Source organism: Oncorhynchus mykiss, chromosome 26 (assembly GCF_013265735.2).
Source record: "Oncorhynchus mykiss isolate Arlee chromosome 26, USDA_OmykA_1.1, whole genome shotgun sequence".
NCBI lineage: Eukaryota > Metazoa > Chordata > Actinopteri > Salmoniformes > Salmonidae > Oncorhynchus > Oncorhynchus mykiss.
This window is the reverse complement of record NC_048590.1, coordinates 18,332,546-18,356,144: the sequence shown is the minus strand read 5'-3', so window position 1 is coordinate 18,356,144 and position 23,599 is coordinate 18,332,546. Positions and strand designations below refer to the sequence as shown.

At 43.6% G+C, this 23,599-nt stretch overlaps 1 protein-coding gene across 3 annotated transcripts in view; it reads left to right on the top strand.

Annotated features, from left to right (window-relative positions):
• Nucleotides 1-23,515, top strand: part of LOC110506088 (protein BEAN1) — a 56,349-nt gene extending 32,834 nt beyond the window's left edge. For 2 of the 3 annotated variants that reach the window (XM_036963787.1, XM_036963788.1), the window contains 3 exons: nt 3,829-4,026; nt 4,906-5,047; nt 20,182-23,515. In XM_036963787.1, coding sequence (XP_036819682.1) covers nt 3,829-4,026; nt 4,906-5,047; nt 20,182-20,581 — 740 coding nt within the window. In that variant the 3' untranslated portion in view covers nt 20,582-23,515. Of the gene's footprint in view, nt 1-2,833; nt 3,522-3,828; nt 4,027-4,905; nt 5,048-20,181 lie in introns of those variants that run through there. The other variant, XM_036963789.1, reaches the window with a different exon arrangement.
• Nucleotides 23,516-23,599: the final 84 nt, after the last annotated feature.

Genomic DNA, 23,599 nt, shown 5'->3' with positions numbered 1-23,599 from the left:
GGCAGCATTAACCACTCGTACATCTGCGGAGTAAACGGAATTAGCTTCCTCTCTCCACGCCGCTTGTACTATTTCATCCCAGTGAGAATGCTGGTCCACCACCCCCCGCAATTGCCGTTTTGATGACAGGTTTCAAACCTGCCATCAAAGCCGATGTACAACTTCTATCAATGTACTCAGTCTTTCTGCAGCTGAGTACATCTACTAATTCCGGGTTAATCGGTTTGTATTTTTTGTTGATAGAATGCTGATATCAAATGCTGGTATATTGAACTTTTGATTCTGGTTTTATGTCAATGTGCCAAGTCACAATTGCCTCCCTGAATTCTCTACTAGATTTGAATTTTCCGTTAGCTGGGAAATGCTGACCAATTGTATCCAGTTTGCTCAATTTTTCCCATAATCGAGCCGAATTGTTAGAATGCTCATGCACTTTTTTCAGTGTCCAAGGTGTTTCGATTTCTTCACTCCTGTCTCTAATACACACCTTCTATTAAATATTTTCCAAGGTAGAGCTACCCACATCCCCAGGAGAATAGTTCGGGTATGTGTGCTTATTAATTTGTCACTGCACTTAATACCTTGTATCAGAACCAATACTATAGCGCCTGCAAATTTATTACTGGAGAATACGGATGACCTAATGTCTTATTTCAGTGTTACGCCTCAAATATCACTGTTGTTGATAACACACATTACCAAGATTGTCTTCCTATTTCCACATAATCTGTCACGGTTCCCCGCCCAAATAGGGCATAAACCAACCTCTCTCCTTAATGCTACTGCTAATATACTCAAATCATGTTCAAACAACGTTTGAATGTCTTTTTCCTTTTCGAACCATGGATGAGGCTCTCCTCCAGACACTTTATCCATCCCCTGGCACTATACTGCCTCACAGCCACTGTGGCTGAGACCTTCACCCTCTCATTACAGGCTTAGCAGGGAACCAACCCCACCCGGGTCTTACCCCCTAGGACTTACCCTCTGCAGGTACTAACCTGCTCGGGCTTAACTTCCGGGACTCACCCTATTCTTATAGTACCTTCCCACTCGGGATTTACCCCCTAGGACTTACCCTCTACAGGTACCAACCTGTTCGGGCATACCTTCCGGGACTTATCCTATACTTTATGGTACTAGCAGGAATCAACCCACTCAGGATTTATCCCCTAGGACTTACCCTCTACACGTGTTTGGGCTTACCTCCCGGGACTTACCATATACCACAAAGCTATGACCGGTCGTAATACAATGGGACAACTGAATAAGCTCAGGCTTTCTAGATCCATATCCTATAATTGGTTCAACCTACGACTCTCATCTCCCCAAGATTTCAGAATGAGTGATAACAGGTGTAGGAACTGTGCATACCTTGTTTCCCGGTGCCGGCTCCTGTTCACTGATTCGGAATCTCTAGTTCAGCTGTAAATCGTGGTGAACCCTGCTCACAGCGCCAACTGTTAGGTTCTAAATTAACCTTATAAAATGTATCGGCCGCTTAATAACGCTCAAACCAAGTTTATTTCTCCATTGGGTCATACAGCTGCATAAGATAAAATACATATTCACACAAGCACTGATATTTAACCCTTTCTCCTTTGCTGATTCTCCTACATATCTGAACAGCCAATGCATCTTTGTGGCAAGACAGAACCTTAGTGATATCTGTTCCTCCATCACTTCATCTGACCTCTGCCTCAAAGTACTCACTCCTCCCCAACTCACGGCTGTCATGTTGACTCGTACCAGACAGTGTCTTTTTTCCTCCCACCAGACAGTGTCTTTTTTCCTCCCGTTGGATCCCCGATGGCTAACAATAGCTTATCCGGACAGAATGTAAACGTTATACATTCCCCTCTCTCCCTCAGTGACATGAATAAGTATATTTCATACTTTCAGAACCCAACAGTTGGAAACACCAAGACTCTTCCTAGAGCTGGCCGCCAAACTGTGCAGTCGTGGGGAGAAGGGCCTTGGTCAGGGAGGTGACCAAGAACCAGATGGTCACTCTGACAGAACTCCAGAGTTCCTCTGTGGAGAAGGGAGAACCATCCAGAAGGACAACTTGCAGCACTCCACCAATCAGGTCTTTATGGTAGAGTGGCCAGACGGAAGCCACTCCTCAGTAAAAGGCACATGAAAGCCTGCTTGGAGTTTACCAAAAGGCACCTAAAGACTCTCAGAACATGAGAAACAAGATTTCTTCGGGCCTGAACGCCAAGCGTCACATCTGGAGGAAACCTGGCACCATTCTTAGAGTGAAGCATGGTGGTGGCAGCATCATCCTGTGGGGATATTTTTCAGTGGCAGGGACAGGGAGACTAGTCAGGATCGAGGGAAAGATGAACAAAGTAAAGTACAGAGATCCTTGACTAAAACCTGCTCCAGAGAGCTCTGGACCTCAGACTGGGGGTGAAGGTTCACCTTCCAATAGGACAACAACACTAAGCACACAGTCAAGACAGCGCAGGAGTGGCTTCGGGACAAGTGTCTAAATGTCCTTGAGTGGCCCAGCCAGAGCTCAGACTTGAACCAGATTGAACAACTCTGAAGAGACCTGAAAATAGCTGTGGAGCAACTTTCCCCATCCAACCCGACAGAGCTTGAGAGGATCTGCAGAGAAGAATGGGAGAAACTTGTAGCATTATACCCAAGAAGACTCGAGGCTGTAATCGCTACCAAAGGCGCTTCAACAAAGTACTGAGTAAAGGGTTTGAATATTTATGTAAATGTGATATTTCAGTTTTTTATTTTTAATAAATAGCAAACATTTCTAAAAACCTGTCTCTGTCATTATTCTCTGTCATTATGGGGCATTGTGTATAGATTGATGAGGGGGGAAAAAACGATTTAATCAATTTTAGAATAAAGCTGGAACCTAACAAAATGTTGAAAAAGTCAAGGGATCTGAATCATTTCATAAACAGCATGAATATGTAGACTACTGTGCTAGATCTTCAAATCAACACACAATGTGGATTCAAATATTAACATTGATTATGATCTACACAAATATTTTATAACCTCAATTATGGTGGGAATTCCTCAGCAGGGAAGAGATGAATAGAGACTAATACGATTAGCATTTAGACAACGGCCTCCTCATAAATAAATTGATTTGATTTCGTGTCTCCTGTTGATGCCCCCAAAAAATATTTTCAGAGGCCAAATGTGGCAAAGTTAACACGGCACCTCTTATTATCCCGGCCTGCCCATATTGAATCTGTCTGTGTCACTATCTGTGTGGTGTTATTTGAGTACATTTGATTTATGTTGTGTGCGCTTATTTTGGTTTCTCTCTCGTTCTGATGAAAAGGGTGAAGGGGATTTGAGAAGAGCCACTAATGGCTGAAGTGTGGTTTCTGCCCCCTGAGCTGACATGAAAGAGTTCCACCCCGTGTATTTAAAAATTCTAACGGGTTGAGGATTAAATATTAAACACGGCAGACTTGAGAATTTATTCCTCCGCTGAGGAATGAAAATCTTGGGAGTGTTCCTGACCTGCGGTCCACAGAGAGGTATGTGTAAGATGAGGAATGTCAGCTTACATGTTTCTTTCCATAGGGTCATGGTGGCAACGTCTGTAACATTGGCATTGCCACAAAGGATTTGAATTTCTGCTTTACAACCAACAAAAATAATGAACCTGTGTTTTTTTCTCGCTCCACTTTCTCTAATCCTCTCACCACTCTTCCCTCTCTATTACCTGCCTCTCTCCCTCCCCCCCTCTTCCTTCTCTCCACACTGTCCCTCTTGTAATTCCATTCTTCCCTGCCTTCTCTTTTCTGTGGCTGTGCCCCACCTTGTGGTCTGTGAACTGTGCAGTGAGCTCGAACCAGAGCAGTGCCCATGAGTACCCAGACTGCCGTGATGGGGGCAGCGAGGCCAGCCTGCTGGTGTCTCCGCTGGTGGTGGCTGGCATCGTCATCGGCCTGGTGCTCTTCCTGTCCTGCGTTACCATCATCGTGGGCAGCCTGCGCAAAGACAGCCGTCTGCGCAACCCCCACCTGCGGGCCAGCTATGGTGAGTTACAGAGAGTTGTCCATCGATGAGGCCAGTAGGTGTGTTAGTGGCCCGTTCATTCATAAGCTTTAGTTTATCGGTTTTCAGTTACAAGCTGTTTCATAGGTCTTATTTACAAATCCCTGGGACAAAATGTATGGCCATGAATTGTCTATGCTCCTTTTCCCAGAGCTGAACCGATAGAAGATATTCAGTTTAGTCTTCCAATGAACACATTTCACCCACATGGCATTAATATGCCACATTTGGCATTCTCCAGAGCTGGCATTTAAACCAACCAGTGCTCTTCTCCTGAAACCTCATGTAAAAGGGACCACACTCTGCCTGTGGGTTTGATAACGGAATGGGAAAATAACAAAATATTGCGCCAAACTGAATCACACACACACACACACACAGCCAAAGCCATGTCTGTGGAAGGCCACTTGGCCCCATGGACCGGGTCCCATTGTCAGTTCACACAGAGACAGCACAAAAAGCTCAAAGAGCATCCTTTGTGTGAGGACGCGGCCCCATTCTCCCTCTGCCTGGCCAAAGACTGATATACCCAGATTGTATCGCACTGGCTTCAATCACAGCCCCTCTATCTTCAAGTAGCCACATGCCCTTAGCTTTATGTTTCATAAAAGATTCTGACTGCTCCGGTGTAAAAACAGTGCAGATGAGAGAGATAGACTGCAAAAAGAAATATTTACTGTATTTACTGTATTTACTGCTTACTCAGTTCAAAGTAGGATCCCTAAACCATGAGATATAAAATTCAGTTGAACTGAACACAGAGCATGTTTACAATCCTGACTGTGTGCTGTAGTTCACTGAGGAAAAAAAAAAGCTATTGTGTTCGTTAGTGTTGTATTAGACTGCCCTGCCTCTCCACAGCTCCGGATGGCTTTTCGTACGGCGGCTCCATCGGGGAGCTGAGGTCGACGTGTGTCGAGGAGTTCCCTCCAGCGTTTGACTTTGACTCCTACGTGGAGACTCTATCACAAGTCAATGTGATGTATCCAGACTCCCCGCCTCAGTAAGTCATTTAACTCGACTGTATTTCCACCCAAAATGGCATTACGATCATCTTCATTCCTTTGGTCACCATTATGGCTAGATAAAGGGAGGTCTCTGATGGTCCATTTGCTGTTATCTTCATACATTATGATAAATGATGGATGAGTAATGATCATGAGCACCACTATTCTTCTGGTTGGTTACCTCTGGGTGATCCCCAGGTTGTGTGTGTGTGTGTGCGTGTGTGTGTGTGTGTGTGTGTGTGTGTGTGTGTGTGTGTGTGTGTGTGTGTGTGTGTGTGTGTGTGTGTGTGTGTGTGTGTGTGTGTGTGTGTGTGTGTGTGTGTGTGTGTGTGTGTGTGAGAGATAGGATCTGGCTATGATAATGAAGCAGGACCATTGTGAAGGGTCAAGGTAATGGAATGGAGGGATGTGCAGGGGAATGGAGAGCTGTAGTAATGAGTAGATGTGAGAAGTGGTTAAGAGCTCTCTGATCAATCTGAATATCACATTATCAACCACCATAGTGGAGAGCCATAGGCTTTCTGTACTTAGTGCACGCTTACGGTTATATGATTGAAATGTAAAGGGTTTTGGAATATATGAAATATGTATTTCATGTGCATTCAAGTTTCCATGCAAAAACTGTAGTTCTCTAGCTCAGTTAGTAGAGCACAGCACTTACAACGCCAGGATAGTGTGTTCAATTCCCGGGATCAAATGTATGCATGCATTTTTTTATTTAACTAGGCAAGTCAGTTTAAGAACAAATTCTTATTTACAATGACGGCCTACCCCGGACGACGCTGGGCCAATTGTGCACCACCCTACAGCTGGATGGGATTCAGCCTGGATTCGAACCAGGGACTTTAGTGTCCCCTCTTGCGCTGAGATGCAGTGCCTTTGGGCTTCCAAGTGGCACAGCGGTCTAATGCATGACTCTGTGACTTTGGATAAAAGCGTCTGCTAAATCAGGGATTCTCAACTGGGGGGGGTGGGACTTTTGCAAGAATATACATTTTTTTATACAAAATTATTTTGAAAGGTAACCGCCACACTGAAACTTTTATTTTGAAAGGATACGGCCTCACCGCTTATTGTTGCTGACTTTAAACGTGCAGCGCGTCAGCAGTGTTGAAAAAGCTAGCTACGTTCGAACTTGGAGGGTTTTCGCGCTGCACACACTCACTGACCTCCCCCTTCCACACACACACACACACACACACACACACTGATCCAATGAAAATGTCACTCTGCAACATTGTTTTGTTTTAAATGTGACACGAGCAATCAGATAATACAGATCTTCTTATGACAGCTAAGTAATGCAGATGTGTTCTGCAGGCATTATACATGTGGATAGTTAACTGTCATTTAACTCATGTAGGCTAGCTGTCAGAGTCCCTCTTCAACTACTGCTGCTTCCAATGTCAACAGCAAGGCAGACAACCCTGTCCCTGTCAAGAAAAGAAAATACCACCCCGACTTCATCAATTATGGTTTTACATATAATTGAAGACAGGCAGGGTGAGTGGAGACGTCCTATGCAACGAGCTCTTAGCTAATGAGAGCATGAAACCCTCCAAACTGAAAAGGCATCTGGACACCAAGCATCCAAGTCACAAAGATAAGACAAGCTGACTTTTTTTTTTTTTTAAGAAAATGTCAATATCTGGTGTCCTCACAAGATTCATTGAAGAACATATTCACCATTCAAGAAAAGACACTTCGCGCATCATGCCTTGTGGCCCAGCGCATTGCTAAGTGCAAAAAAAAAGCCCACACCAGCGCAGACGATCTCGTGCTCCCTGCTGCGATTGATATGTGCACTGAAATATCGGGAGAGTTAACCCGCCAACAAACTTAAAACTATACCCCTATCCAATGACACCATGAGGAGGAGAATCCAGGACATGAGGACACGCAGCTTGATGAATCAACAGGTGTGGCTCACCATACAATTCTAATGGTCTATGTCAGACACGTCTGGGATAGTAACTTCGAGGAGCTGTTCCTTTTTAGTGCTGATTTGCCCACCTCCACCACTGCAGAGGCTGTCTTTAACACAATGGATATGCACCTGGGCTCCGTGGGACTGGCCTGGGACGGGTGCGTCAGTGTGACAACTGATGGGGCAGCTGCCATGACGGGAAAGCACTTCGGGGTAGTGAAGCAGATCCTGGAGAGAGCACCCGCTGCGGCGTGGAACCACTGCTTCCTACACAGGGAGGCATTTTCAGCGAAGGACATGGTGCCCGACAATGTAGTGCACCCCACTCCTGAACTGGTCTCCTAATTAAATTCTCTTGAATTTACATGTTTCCTCAGTTAATATGGCTGTGTAATGGCTTTCTTTAATACCATAATAGTAGACCCGTGAGACAGAGTTTATTTTGCAAGTGAAGCCTGCCCAAGAAGGCAGCTGCAACACAACATTACAAAATGTAATCATCAGCAGTCCATCATATTGGGTCGCGACTCAATTGTCATTGTCAAATTTGGGTCCCCGGTCAAAACCAGTCGAGACCCACTGTGCTAAATGATACTGTATATATTATAACTTTGCTGTAAGCCATGCTCACCTTAATAGCAGCAAACAGTTGTGGGGACTGGGGATTGTGATGGAAGATTCCTTTGAAAGTCTTTTTAGTTTCAAATTGCCAAGATGGCTGTCCTCTACCCTGCTGGTGTAGTCTTTGAGGACATACAGTAAGGAGACAGAAAGAGTAGGAGCGCTCAGAGAAAGAGAGGAAGAGAAAGAGAGGGATAAGAAGACTCCATTTTACACACCAGCCTTACAATTCAGTTCTCCTGCACGCTTGCTGAGTTAGGTCAGGCCTCGGCAACCTCTCTGAGGTTGAGTTGAACCATGCCGTTGTGTCAAGTCGTTCATTAGAGCACTGTTGCACAGCTCAACTCTTTCATGGCTGGGTGCTCCGCCTCACACTCTAAACTCTCCGCCCGGCGCCCAGCCTGCTTCGCTCCCTGAACAAGCCTCTGGTGCTGCTGGTAAATGCCACTGCTTTGCAGTGAAAGACAGCCTGGTGTGTTTGATCTAAATGGCAGCCCAGCTAATTGGCGTCTTTAATAATTCAGCCGTATTCCTCTCTCTTGCAGTTTGGTCTGCAATCCTTTCTAAAGACACTTATGAAGTGATGATGCCAGCTGACAAAAGAAAGTTGATAAGCTGACAAAAGAAAGTTGATAAGCTGACAAAAGAAAGTTGATAAGCTGACAAAAGAAAGTTGATAAGCTGATAAAAACTCCACAAATGTCTTGTTAACAACTATAGTTTTGGCAACTATATCTTTGTGCACGACACAAGTAATTTTTCCAACAATTGTTTACAGACAGATTATTTCACTTATAATTCACTGTATCACAATTCCAGTTGGTCAGAAGCTTCCTTTCACTAAGTTGACTGTGCCTTTAAACAGCTTGGAAAATGCCAGAAAATTATGTCATGGCTGTAGAAGCCTCTGATTGGCTAATTGACATCATTTGAATCAATTGGAGGTGTACCTGTGGATGTATTTCAAAGCCTACCTTCAAACTCAGTGCTTCTTTGCTTGACATCATGGGAAAATCAAAAGAAATCAGCCAAGACCTCAGAAAAAAATTGTAGCCCTCCACAAGTCTGGTTCATCCTTGGGAACATTTTCCAAACGCCTGAAGGTACCACATTCATCGGTACAAACAATAGTACGCATGTATAAACATCATGGGACCACGCAGCCATCATACCGCTCAGGAAGGAGACGCATTCTGTCTCTTAGAGATGAACGTACTTTGGTTTGAAAAGTGCAAATCAATCCCAGAACAATAGTTAAGAACCGTGTGAAGATGCTGGAGGAAACAGTTACAAAAGTATCTATATCCACAGTAAAACGAGTCCTATATCATCATAACCTGAAAGGACACTCAGCAAGGAAGAAGCCACTGCTCCAAAACTGCCATGAAAAAGCCAGACTACGGTTTGCAGCTGCACATGGGGACAGAGATTGTCTTTTTGGAGAAATGTCCTCGGGTCTGATGGAACAAAAAAGGAACTGTTTGGTCATAATGACCATCGTTATGTTTGGAGGAAAAAGGGGGAGGCATGCAAGCCGAAGAACACCATCCCAACCGTGAAGCACGGAGGTGGCAGTTGTGGGGGTGCTTTGCTGCAGGAGGGACTGGTGCACTTCACAAAGTAGATGGCATAACGAAGAAGGAACATGATGTGGATATATTGAAGCAACATCTCAAGACATCAGCCAGGAAGTTGAAGCTTGGTCGCAAATGGGTCTTCCAAATGGACAATGACCCCAAGCATACTTCCAAAGTTATGGCAAAATGGTTTAAGGACAACAAAGTCAAGGTATTGGAGTGGCCACCACAAAGCCCTGACCTCAATCCTATAGAAAATTTGTGGGCAGAACTGAAAATATGTGTGTGAGCAAGGAGTCCTACAAACCTGACTCAGTTACACCAGCTCTGTCAGGAGTAATAGGCTAAAATTCACCCAACTTATTGTGGGAAGCTTGTGGAAGGTTACCTGAAACTTTTGCCCCAAGTGAAACTATTTTAAGGCAATGCTACCAATTGAGTGTATGTAAACGTCTGACCCACTGAGAGTGTGATGAAATAAATAAAAGCTGAAATAAATCATTCTCTCTACTATTATTTTGACATTTCACATTCTTAAAATAAAGTGGTGATCCTAACTGACCTAAAACAGAGATTTTTTACTAGGATTAAATGTCAGGAATTGTGAAAAACTGAGTTTAAATGCATTTGGCTAAGGTGTATGTAAACTTCCGACTCCAACTGTACATGAACGCAGCTGCCACTTCATTAAAGCCATTAGATGCACTTTAATACGGGCGACAGTTTTAGTGCTCATCACTGCATTCGCTCCCAGAAAGTTGGTTGGCTCTTGATGTAGGTTGATGCATTGCTATGTTTTCATGTATAAAGCCCTTTTACAAAAACTCCCACTGTACCTAACATGATTACTAAACTTTAGACACCCGGTCTCCGGGATGGTTAACTCTGGAAATTCCTTCGGACTCTACTGAGTTAGATATGTCAGCTTTTAGTTTTCTTGCACCTTATTTGTTGAACAATCTTCAAAATGTTCTTTAAATGGGATGTTTTGGTGCCTCTGGGGCAATTCAGAAAGCTGATTGAGGGCCTTATTACTGATGACTTTTCTTTATTTCTTTCTGCTTGCATTTTGTATTTATGTTTTGATGTGTGTATTTTCTGTAATTTCTGTAATTCAGGGCCCATCTGTAAAAGAGACCTTGGTCTCCCTGATAAAATAAGGATCAAAGAAAAATCAAAGAAATAAAAAGTTGTTTCCTCACAGAGAGGGTAGGCTACGAAGCAGTTCTTTATTCCCTGTTTAGGTTCAGTGTGCTAGAGTCTAGTTAATGCACTCTTTCCTCACTGTGATTGGATTACATAGGAGGAGGAGGAGGCTTAATCCTGACAGTCTTCTAAACCTCCACTGGCTCAATCTGCAGGTCTAGACATCCTGCCAGCCTCCACCACATCATCTCCACTCTGATCCCTGGCTGACACTACACCTGCTTACTGACTACTAGTCTGTGATTACATCCTAGACAGCTCCTGATGATTTCACTATCTATTTCACTACCCCATATATTTCAGAATGAAGCTAGAAAACTAACCTGAGAGGAAATGCAACCTTTTTGTGACTAGATGGACTAACAAAAAAAAAAAAAAATCTTTGCAAATTATACTGAGACACCCTCAGAGAGTGGGGTCAGAGCACAGGCTAGTCATTATTGATGGCAAGTGCCTTGCTCAAGGACACGTCGACAGATTTTTCACCTAGTTGGCTCAGGGATTTGACCCAGCGACCTTTCGGTTACTGGCCCAATGCTCTTAACTGCTAGACTACCTGCCGCCCAGGATTCCAGGGTTGTGTGTGTGTGTGTGTGTGTGTGTGTGTGTGTGTGTGTGTGTGTGTGTGTGTGTGTGTGTGTGTGTGTGTGTGTGTGTGTGTGTGTGTGTGTGTGTGTGTGTGTGTGTGTGTGTGTGAGTGTGTGTGTGTGTGCGCGCGCGCGTGCGAGCGTGCGTGCGCACACGCCTGCGTGAATGTGTGCTCGAGCGTGCTTGTTTGTTTATCCGGCTCAATTCTGCCTGCTTGCCCTTCAAGGTTTGTTTCACAGAGTCACAATGTTATTTACATTTATATGACACTTCCATTAGTGCGGCGGGCCCTGTGTAAGGCCCTGTGAGGGGCCTCTAAAGAGGGTGAAATTACCTCTCCCTCCAGAGGAGCCATCTGAAACATCGGGCCCATTTCTGTTCAACAACAAATTATGAAAAATATGGAATATTACTACCACAGACAGGGCTATTAATGTCACTGAATAGTGTGTAATTCAGTTTGGCGATATATCAATCTGCTCAATTTCTGTATAGATAGTTATGTCCTACCTCATTTATTCACTGGCCTTTTCCATCAGATAAACCTGTAGGTTACATACAGTATGCTAACGTAGGCTAAAGCCCCATTTATAACTGGTTCTAACATGCGCCTTTTGTCCTGATCTTGTCCACATTCTTATTGTGCCCACATTGTTTTGACAGGTGTAGACGATTACCTACTCCGGAGGTAGTCAGGCACGCGTTGTGTCTGGATATCTTAGTGTAGACAGATCCGGACAGTGAAACCATTTAAATCATCACTATCCTGTTTCTGAAATCATCAACATTGACTTCAACATTGACTTCTGACATCAGTATGTGTCTTAAAATCAATAAGTAAATCAATATATATATCTATGTATAATTTGCATACAGGGAGAGACCAAGAAATCTGGTCAGAATGTGGACACAGTGGATGGATAAGAGACATTTAAACACCACGTGTAAATATATATCTGAAGATGTGGGCACAATCAGAATGTGGACAAGATCAGGACGCAGGATGCATGTTAGCGCCAAGTATAAACAAGGCTTACAAGAGAGTGGGCACGAGTGAGAGAAAGAGGAGGTTTAGCCAATCGTGTCTCTTAACATGTCCAGTCGTGTTTCTTAACAGTCTTTGTTCTGCTCTAAATACCAACACCTGATTGTTGATAGTCAGAGCTTGTCCTTTAATGAGACAGACATGCTAATGATCAACAGATTGTCAAAAACGGTGTTGATCTTTGCAATGTCACAGCTACAGCTAAGAAAGTCATATGCTAACACAACGTATTTGATGTTAAGACCGGACTGGATAACTAGCTTCTAATTGGCAAGTAGTGCTTGTGTTTTCAAGCCTTTAGAGAGCTGGTGTTATTATCGGTTTGGATGTTAGGCTCCACTGTTAGATGGGGTTAGTGGTGGTGCTGGTGGTGGGCTTGGTTGTTGGTGCTGAACAAGCCACTCTGTCAATGCCTCAGCCTCTCATAGCCTCCATCAATCTCTGCTACGCTGTGGAGGGAGGGAAATCACTCCTCATAATAACAGAGGCACGATTCGTGTCTGAGACCTAATGTACTTTTATCACTCCCAAACTACGTCTTCTCAAGCTAGGTCTTCTTCGCTGCTGTTCCAATTCATGTAGGAAACATCAACCACACCACAGGGATGTTTTCTTATGCCTGAATTTAGGCTAAGATGTGTCATAGATTGAGGTAGATTTAGATCAGGAAGAATATCCCGTGCAAAATAGAAATATCTAAATCTGTTGGCCGAGGACCAGTGCATTGGAGAGGATAAAAGAGAGAGTGTGTTTTGTAGTGTACATTGTGTGCATAGTCAGGGATAGGAGGCAGCAGGGTGGAGTGGATGGATGGAGGGAAAGGCATGTGATGCTGGGCAGTGCTGCCATTGCCACAGATGGCTCAGGGAAACTACAGAGCTTACACCACCTAGATCAGCAGCTCACCTGTGGAGCCTGTGAAGGGACTTGCTTCCGCAGAGGGAGAACTGGGCACATCCCAACACAAACACACACACACATACACACACACACACCACACTGTTATGTTATTTGCATAGAGTACCAGTCAAAAGTTTGGACACACCTACTCATTCCAGGCATTTTCCTTATTTTTCCTATTTTCTACATTGTAGAATAATCGTGAAGACATCAAAACTAGGAAATAACACGTCAACATCATGTAGTAACCAAAACAATGTTAAACAAATATTTAGTAGCCACCCCTTGCCTTGATGACAGCTTTGCACACTTGGCATTCTCTCAACCACCTTCATGAGGTAGTCACCTGGAATGCATTTCAATGAACAGGTGTGCCTTGTTCAAAGTTCATTTGTGGAATTTCATTCCTTCTTAATCCGTTTAAGACAATCAGTTGTATTATGACAAGGTAGGGGTGGTATACAGAAGATAGCCCTATTTGGTAAAATACCAAATAGTCCATACTAAGGGAAGAACAGCTCAAATAAGCAAAGAGAAAAGACAGCCTATCATTACTTTAAGACATGAAGGTCAGTCAATGAGGAACATTTCAAGAACTTTGAAAATTTCTTCAAGTGCAGTCGCAAAAACCATCAAGCGCTATGATGAAACTGGCTCTCATTTGGACCACCACAGGAAAGGAAGACCAAGGGTTACCTCTGCTGCATAGGATAAGTGCATTAGAGTTACCAGCTTCAGAAATCGTCAATTAACTGCACCTCAGATTGCAGCCCAAATAAATAATTCACAGAGTTCAAGTAACAGACACATCTCAACATCAACTGTTCAGAGGAGACTGCGTGAATCAGGCCTTCATGGTCGAATTGCTGTAAAGAAACCACTACTAAAGGACACCAATAAGAAGAAGAGACTTGCTTAGGCCAAGAAACACGAGCAATGGACATTAGACCGGTGGAAAACTGTCCTTTGGTCTGATGAGTCCAAATGTGAGATTTTTGGTTCCAACCAGTGTCTTTGTGAGTTGGTGAACAGATGATCTCCGCATGTGTGGTTCCCACCGTGAAGCATGGAGGAGGAGGTGTGATGGTGCAGGGGTGCTTTGCTGGTGACACTGTCAGTGATTTATTTAGAATGAAAGGTACACTTAACCAGCATTGGCTTCCACAGCATTCTGCAGCGATAACCCATCCCATCTGGTTTGCCTTTATCATTTGTTTTTCAACAGGACAATGACCCAAAACAAACCTCTGGGCTGTGTAAGGTCTATTGGACCAAAAAGGAGAGTGATGGAGTGCTGCATCAGATGACCTGGCCTCCACAATCACCCAATTATGATGGTTTGGGATGCGTTGGACCGCAGAGTGAAGGAAAAGCAGCCAACAAGTGTTCAGCATATGTGGGAGCTCCTTCAAGACTGTTAGAAAAGCATTCCTGGTGACTACGTCATGAAGCTGGTTGAGAGAATGCCAAGAGTGTGCAAAGCTGTCATCAAGCCCAAGGGTGGCTACTTTAAAGAATCAAAAATATTTGTTTAACATTTTTTTGATTACTACATGATTCCATGTGTTATTTCATAGTTTTGATGTCTTCACCATTATTATACAATGTAGAAAATAGTAAAAAATAAAGAAAGGCCCTTGAATGAGTAGGTGTGTCCAAACTTTTGACTGGTACTGTATACACTGAGTATACAACACATTAAGAACACCTTCCTAATATTGAGTTGCACCTCACACCCCCTTTTGCCCTCAGAACAGCCTCAATTCGTCAGAGCATGGACTCTACAAGGTGTCGAAAGCGTTCCACAGGGTTGCTGGTGCATGTTGACTCTAACACTTCCCAAAGTTGTGTCAAGTTGGCTGGATGTCCTTTGGATGGTGGACCATTCTTGATACACACGGGAAACTGTTTTGTGTGAAAAACCCAGCAGCATTGCAGTTCTCGACACAAACCAGTATGCCTGGCACATACTACCATACCCGGGTGAAAGGTACTTAAATCTTTTGTCTGGCCCATTCACCCTCTGAGTGGCACACATACACTATCTATGTCTCAATTGTCTCAAGGCTTAAAATTCCTTCTTAACCTGTCTCCTCCCCTTCATCTATACTAATTGAAGTGTATTTAACAAGTGGCTTCAATAAGGGATCATAGCTTTCACCTGGATTCACCTGGTTGTGGAAAGAGCAGGTGTTCTTAATGTTTTGTAAACTGAGTGTACACTAATCTAAACACACACACATGCATTCACTCACACGCACAAACTCACACCAACATCTGCAGGTATATGCACAATAATGTATGCACAGCACATTCATAACCACACACTGTTGCTCTTGTACGTAGCTCTACAGGCAATGGGCGTCTGACAGTGCCAGGGAGATGAAAAAATGAGCTCCCTGTGCCAGCCCCGCAGTGCAGTGGACAGACCGGGCCATATGCTCCAGTCAGTGCTGTCATCTCTCCAGAGCTACAGGCCAGAAGCCAGAGGTCCTCCCTCGAGTGACCCACACCTCTCCTTGGGCTTTGGAGTACCTTGTATACCTTTAAAGATTTACAGTATATAGTATTGCGCTTTACTTCCAACTTTTGGACCGCCTAATGCGCCTGAATTCATGTATCATAGTTGTGAATGCCTCTCTAGGCGTTGGAAAGTAACACATTCTGTGTCATATGCACCACAGATGTTTCTGGAAGAAGTCCCATGGTTCTCCATACTGTAGTTTCATCCTATGACTAATTAAGCCAAGATGACAAATTATACAACTGTGCTCAGGGAAATGAATGTGTATGCAAACATACATTTACCTCATTTAGCAGAGAAACTTACAGGAGCAATTAGGGTTAAATGCCTGGCTCAAGGGCACATCGGCAGATTTTCACTTAGTCAGCTCAGGGATTCAAACCAGTGCCCTTTCGATTACTGGGCCAATGCTCTCCACCGCTAGGCTACCTACCACCCCATAAAGCATGTTGATAAAAACAGCAGTAGACTGCAGGCAGGATTGATTAGACAATCTAAACAGGGCTAGGCTGTAGCGGTGTTATATCTGCCTTTGCTAGCTAATAATTCATCCTTTTTAGGATGCAACACCTTGTGTTAGCATCCTAGGGGACTTATAGTTCCCATAAAAGGGGGGGGGGGACTGCAACGTGAAAAATATTCTCACCGGAATCAGAGGGGGGATTCTCAGCTTGGTGAAACGCTCATGAAACCCTGGCATGAAAACAGCTAAGCCCGCAGGTGTCCACAGCGCTGCCATACCTGGCAAACTCTCAACAAATGTCTGTATCAGCGTGTTTATTTAGAGAGAAAAGTCCTATTTTCAGTGTTTATGTGGAGCTGGTAGTTTGTTGCACCCTTGAAGGGATTAATAACATTGCTGAGCTGTGTGATGAATATCAGACACACGGACACAGACACACACACACAGACACACGCACACACACACACACAGACACACACACACACACACACAGACACTTCTGTAAGCTGAGACTCTCACCCTCTTTCCTGGATCAGCATGGTCATAATTTATTCATGAAAACGAGTAGGGGGAAAAAAACTGCTGAAAGTAACCGGGGCAACAGCTGATAACTTGATATTCCTTCTGACTGGAGCTGACTAACAGTATGGGTTAGAAAGGTTGAGAGATATGTGGGTGTTATGTACAGTATTTAGTGCAGCGTTTGCCAAAGTAGGGGTCGCAAACTCATGTGGGGTTGCCTGATTTGAACATCTGGTAGCCATTATGTGCGGTTGTAATAAACGGAGCGGTTTCTGTTTTCTTCCTACAAATGTCGCCCTATCTTTTGAACGGTTTAAACAACAAAAATATTATGACCCCGTCACTGAACGATAAGATTATCAGGAACACATACAGGCCTTCTGTTTCCCTCTACGATGCCCACAAGCTACGCAGGACTCATTAGAACAGAGTGGACAAGACCAGGCACTAAATCAGACAAGGGTGGAAAAAAAACATCATTAATGGTGATGTTCTTTTCTACACAGAAGTTTATACAAAATGATTGCCTGATGATCTTCTGAACTTCTCAATACATTTTTTGACGCATTTAAGTCACTTCAAACTATACTTTCTTCAGATTGAAATAATGTCATCAATACTGTCGGACTGATTTATAATAGACTGTCTAATTATAAAAGTTAACATTTGCCGTTGATTCCATCACTTTTTTTTTAACATGATGGGGTTGCAAAACATTGTTTATGTCAAAATAGGGTCAAAGAACCCAAAATGTTTGGGAACTCCTGATTCCGTGCTTTTGAAGGGCCCCAGTGCCCGACAGTGATTACTAGCTAAACAAATCCTTCTCTACCCACAACATCCGGATAATTCAAGTAGTCAGGTGACCCCTGGTGAGTTCTGATACTGCCCAGCTGTCTGCACAGCTATAGCCAATGATGCATAAGAGTGTGGAATACAATCTACTCAATAACAGCACGTAACCAGAGGGAATTTGAACAAATAAGATAATGCAATGTTTACCAATAAGAAGTGGGGCATCATCCTCCTCTTCAACTCTTATAAGAAAGTATCTGAGGTAAGAAAATAAAGTAATTGAGAGATGCTGTATGCATCACCACTGACTGCCAGTCGTGTCATCACCTCTCAATAGTAAGTTGGCGTTTCTGTGCCCACTGCTTTGACTTTGCTGTGTTGTGCAGTCATTACATAACCGAGCAATGCTACAGCATTGAGCGTTGCACGCACAGAGCCAGAGGGCGGAAAGGAGTGCATGTTTTCTTTTGTTTCTTTGGTTACACAGTTACAAAGTATCGCTCACCTTTTTTACAAAGTATCTCAGATCGCGCTCACCTTTTTAATCAAAAATCGTCGATCCAAGTAGAATAAGGGGGAAAGGGGGAAAAGTTTTAGAATACAGTCAATGTGGTCCGTCAGGTTTCACTCTGGATTTGTACTGCTATATGGCAAATGAATGGCCCACTGTAGTCTTGCATAGGAAATGCCCTTATGAACCATTTTTGCACTATAGCACCGGCTAATGGCAAGTCCTGTTTTTGTCTGTAACCCCGGATCATGTGAAATGTCTCTGTCCTGCTGTGTTCTGGGGACATTAAGTCTGTCTGAATGAGCCAGAGCGCGGCTGGAGTCTAAAATTGCTCTGCACGCAGGCATACAGCAGGCAGCCCTCTGCAGCACAGTGATGGAGGGTGAGGGGGCAGAGGCCAGGGAGTTAGTCAGCTGCACGGCTCATTTGAAATCAAGCAGTCATTACTGAGACTCCTGAACAGCATCTTTTACTGTCCCACTGAGCACAGAGCACCACCCGAGGAGAGGACCCGCTACCTGACTCTGTATGAGCCTCTATGAAGAGCAAATACCTGACTGTATGAGTCTATATGAGGAGCAGATACCTGACTGTATGAGTCTCTATGAGGAGCAGATACCTGACTGTATGAGTCTCTATGAGGAGCAGATACCTGACTGTATGATTCTCTATGAGGAGCAGATACCTGACTGTATGATTCTCTATGAGGAGCAGATACCTGACTATGAGTCTCTATGAGGAGCAGATACCTGACTGTATGAGTCTCTATGAGGAGCAGATACCTGACTGTATGAGTCTCTATGAGGAGAAGATACCTGACTATGAGAGTAGCTCACATACTTTCATTTACCTCAAACCCATTTGAAACCCTCCAGAATAATGTTTAGAACAGAATGGGGTAATGTGATGGCAGAAAATATACACTGAGTGTACAAAACATTAGGAATAGCTCCCTAATATTGAGTTGTACCCCCTTTTGCCCTCAGAACAGCCTCAATTCGTCTGGGCATGGACTCTATAAGGTGTCGAAAGTGTTCCACAGGGATGCTGGGCCATGTTGAGTCCAATGCTTCTGACAGTTGTGTCAAGTTGGCTGTATGCCCTTTGGGTGGTGGACCATTCTTGATACACACGTGAAATTGTTGAGCATTAAGAACCCAGCAGCATTGCAGTTCTTGACACACTCAAACCGGTGCACCTGGCACCTACTATCATAGCCTGTTCAAAGGCACTTAAATCTTTTGTCTTGCCCATTCACTCTCTGAATGGCACACACACACAATCCATGTCTCAATTGTCTCACAGCTTAAAAAAATCCTTCTTTAACCCGTCTCCTCCCCTTCATCTACACTGATTGAAGTAAATTTAACAGGTGACATCAATAAGGGATCATAGTTTTCACCTGGATTCACCCGGTCAGTCTATGTTGTGGAAAGAGCAGGTGTCCTTAATGTTTTGTACACTCAGTGTATACCTAATACACTTTATACCTGGCCTCATCTGATATATGAGAGCCATTGTGAATGTTCCTACTGTTCCGCTTAGCTAAACCTGCTACTGAAAATGTTGTTTTCCCAGCCCTGTGCAGAGGACGTGGAACTCTCGTCCAGTCTATCATTAATAAAGATCTCATTTACTCCGGCTCGCAATGCCTTCTCTCCTCATTAAATCTCTCAGTGTATCGCCCGGCCCAGCCCGGAGGTGACAAGCTTAAGTAATCCACAGCCACAAAGCATTTGCCTTGCTTCCTCACACCCGCTCTCTGAAAGAGTGATGCTGTTTACAATTCCACAGATTCAATTATCCCGCTGTATTTGCCTCTATTCCCAGATATCCCCTGCGGTCGGGGTGGTAGAGAGCGATTTAGCGGGTGGTTCACACATATGACGATGGTCCGTGGCAAATGTATCTCAAGCCAGTCGGCCTGACTGACACCGTTTTCGGCCCTCTCTTTCTCTCTCCGCGTATTCCCTTTGTGTTACAGGGCCTCTATGGAGCCCGGCAGCTCTAGTAGCGTGGTTGTATGTGCTAGACAGACTTCCAGTGCACTGTGGGATTGTGGGTTATGTGAGAGCTGAAATAACTGTCCGTTGGCAGGCTCTCCCATGGAAAGCACCAGACCAAGACTAGCAGCCGCCACACAGGAACAGAGCTCACAGTAGATAACAAGAGTCTCCTCTAACAGGCCTGTTTCACCGTTCAGATTTATATTATGTTTAGTCACCAGACAGCCAGGACAGCAGTCATGTCATATTCATTGTCTCTTCTTATGCTAAACATTTAATTTGTGTTGATGTTGCTAACTACAAACATAGAATCCCAGTCCATCGGCATAGGCTAAATTGTTTGACCTACCACTGTTTGAAGGTTGGAGATATCCTTAGGCCTTTTGAAACCTCTTTTAAAATGTTACACGTATTTATTTACCTGATATACTCGTCTTTATTTCAGCTATGATGAATGTGTGGGACCAGGTGCGACACAGATATACGTCCCCACAGATGACCCCCCTCCGTACTCCCTCATTGACCCCTGTCAGCGGGGCCACCAGCAGGCCACCTACACCAGCCTGGAGATGGAGGAGCCGTCCGCTGGAGCCGGGGCCTCTTGGGTGTCCGCCAGCAGTGCCGCCGCCTCCCACTACCCAATCGGACTGCACGAGCTCCGGCAGCAGCCAATATCCTCCATCTCCCAGTCAGCGTTCCCCCTGGAGGAGGCGCCCCCATACGAGGTGGTGGTGAGCAGGCAGAACCAGCCCATCCCTCTGATGCCCATGGACCTGCTCAAACACCCCTCGGAGGACAGCCATAGTCCCCAGAGAGCCCGGGCTGTCGCACACAGAATCCTGTAGAGCTGACTGGGCTAGTCCACTCCAATGCTCTTCGTGTGGACAGCCACACCCCCCACCCCAGTCTAAGTAGGACAGCCTGAAATCTCTCTTCTGCTTCTTCCAGTGTCCCTTTGTGCATGACAGGCAGTATCAAAAGAGATGGACTTTCTGGACCGAAGCGGAAACTTTGGGTTGAACCTGAACTCAGTCTGCACCTTCCTTTCCTTCCCCCTACCTCTTGGACAAGCTGCGCCCCCCCCCGACTCCCACGATGTTACCCGCACCACTCCTCACTCTCTCTCCCTTTACTACTGGGGCACTGCCATGAAATCACAGGGCTCCTACTGGTTACCTGGGGCTGGGAGTGTGGTCTTTCTGTCCAGAGGGAATTCACTTCATACTGTACAATGGTCTCAGTTTAGGAGGCATTCACGCATTTAGGAAGCATTATCAAAGTCTGTTTTTAGCACACAAAAAAACACTAGAGGTAACCTGAAGTGGTTTCACATAGATATTCTGTATGTACTGTTGGTTCTTGTTGTGTTGAAATGGAATCGCTCTTGATAAAAAACACTCTAGAAAGAATGCTAATTTCACATTCCATCACATATCCATATGGTTTTATTCATATGTTCTACCTGCAAATAATATTTGATTTATATTTAGTTGACTTTAGGACTCCGACAGTCTGTAAAATGTCCAGTAATTTCAACTGATAAATATACCCCAGTGTTATACACTCTTATTAAAAAAGGTTCTATCTAGAACCTAAAAGGGTTCATCGGCTGTCCCCGTAAGAAAACCCTTTGAAGGACCCTTTTGAACACGTTTGGTTCCACATAGAACCTTTTCCACAGAAGGTTCTACATGGAACCTGAAAGTGTTCTACCTAGAACCAAATAGGGTTCTCCTATGGGTACAGCCGATGAATCCTTTTAGAACAATTTTTTTCTAAGAGTAGGTAATTTTTTTTGCACTATTATTTGAAAATAAATTATTTTTGTGGTATATGGTTTTATATGGTTTCTGGATATTAACACGTTCATATGAGCTGGAAATACTGTCTATTCTCTATGATTAGGTTTCCCCTCTGGGGGCTGAGGCCTATTTAGATCCAAACTGTTCTGTTTCAGTCTCTAAACGTGTACCGCCACACATTCCTCTTCTCTTTCTCTCGCTACTCCTCTTTTTGTGGAGAGCTTTTTTAGGTGTTCACGAGCTAAATTACTATGCGCTTGACCCATTCGCCAGCTAACATCAAAGTACAATATACCTTGTAGCAGAGATACAATGGTATTTGACAATTGGTGGGAAGGACAAATAATATGAGCACACAGTTGACTGTGATTAGGGGTTTACTATACTTTAGTACTGTCATCTTTGATATTATGATAAAATAAACCATTCATTTTTACAAGTTATTATTCAGTCTAGACACATTGTATTTTTCGATATGCTGGAATCTTTTTAATGGTTCCAAATTATTATTCAGTGTTTTGTTTTTGGTTGTGAGTATTCATTGTACAGATAAACTGTCTCCAGTTGAACTGTTCTTTACATGTCTGTCATCTATGTATAAATGGTATAAAAATGACTGTGCCTGCCAAGCACTAAGTCTAAGACTGTTAGACTGCTTAACATTGTAGCCATAGTAACTTGAAACACTGATTAACAAATCAAGAGCTTTCCTTTTCCAAATGGCTTGTTGTTTTTCAAGGCTTGTGTTACTTTGTTAAGTTATTCAGATAAGGCTATGTTCATCATTGAAACCCCAGAAAAAAAGTACTCTCAGCAGAAAATGTCCATATTTTGTGTATAAAACCGTATTTGTGGAGTCAATGACCCCCTGTCACCTTTGCGTTTGGCCCAGAACTTGTTATCTCTGTTCCAGCCACCCCTCTCTTTCTCATTGTCTCCCTCATTTATCTTACCAAATCCCTTGTTGTGAAGTGAAATCCTCACTGATGAACCCTTAAAGAATATTTTATAAATGAATTAGTCGCATGATTGCATTGCTGGCATTGTGGATAAAAGTTAGAAAGAGATGAGTATTTATTTAGAATAGCTTTATCAATAATGTGTATAACTGTGGAAGGACTACTATTAAATAGTTGTTGTGAGATTCACCAGAATGTAGATGTACGACAGCACAGATGCTTCGCACTAGACAGAAACGTCTAAAGATTAAAGATCAACAGGTTATTTTTCTTGCGTTACATTCTTGTGCCCAATCATCATCATCGAATGGATTTGACTTTGAAGAGAGTCTGTTAAATGGCTTTTAAAAACCAAATGCCGTTCTCATCACTTGTTAATACATATTCTATTTGTGGTCAGAATTTGTGTGTCATGTCAAGCCCTATAAACAAAGCCACGTTTGGGCTGAAAATGATGTGTTAATAACTTGACAATGAGCATTATTGCTTATTGTTTCGTAGCTGCGGCAAATCTAGCGATGCTATACAATAATAATGATGTTCTTGTGTTTCATAAACTGAAATCTTAAAAGTGCAATGCAGTGAATATAGTACAACATATTAGATTGTGTGCATCGTGACACACTCAGAGTCATCCAGAAATGCAACTTTACCTGCCTTTACAAGTCAGTTCGAAATGCACTGTAACTGTGTTGGAAGGGCCTAGTCCAACACCTGTTGAGGTAAAACTGCAATGCGGTTCACTCTGGTCTTACATGCTGTTTTGTCTTTGCTGTTGACTTCCTTTTGGTAGCACAATAAGTCCATGTTCAACATAAATGTGAAATAATGTGTAACGCTGTACACGTACACTTCCAATGTATAGTTTCCCCTATAAATCCCACTGTTGTGCACAACTGTCCTGTGTGACAAAATATTCTTGTTTCCTATAATCACAGTCATCGACGTATATCCATGTTTTGTATTAGAGCTTTTATTCATTTCTTATATTGGGGAAATTAAATACATTTGACCTCTATGATTCGAGTCGGGTGTGACTGTTCGTCCTGGTTTTGCGACTCTGGGCATTGGAATCGCCTTCCTGTTTTACGTGTAGGCCACA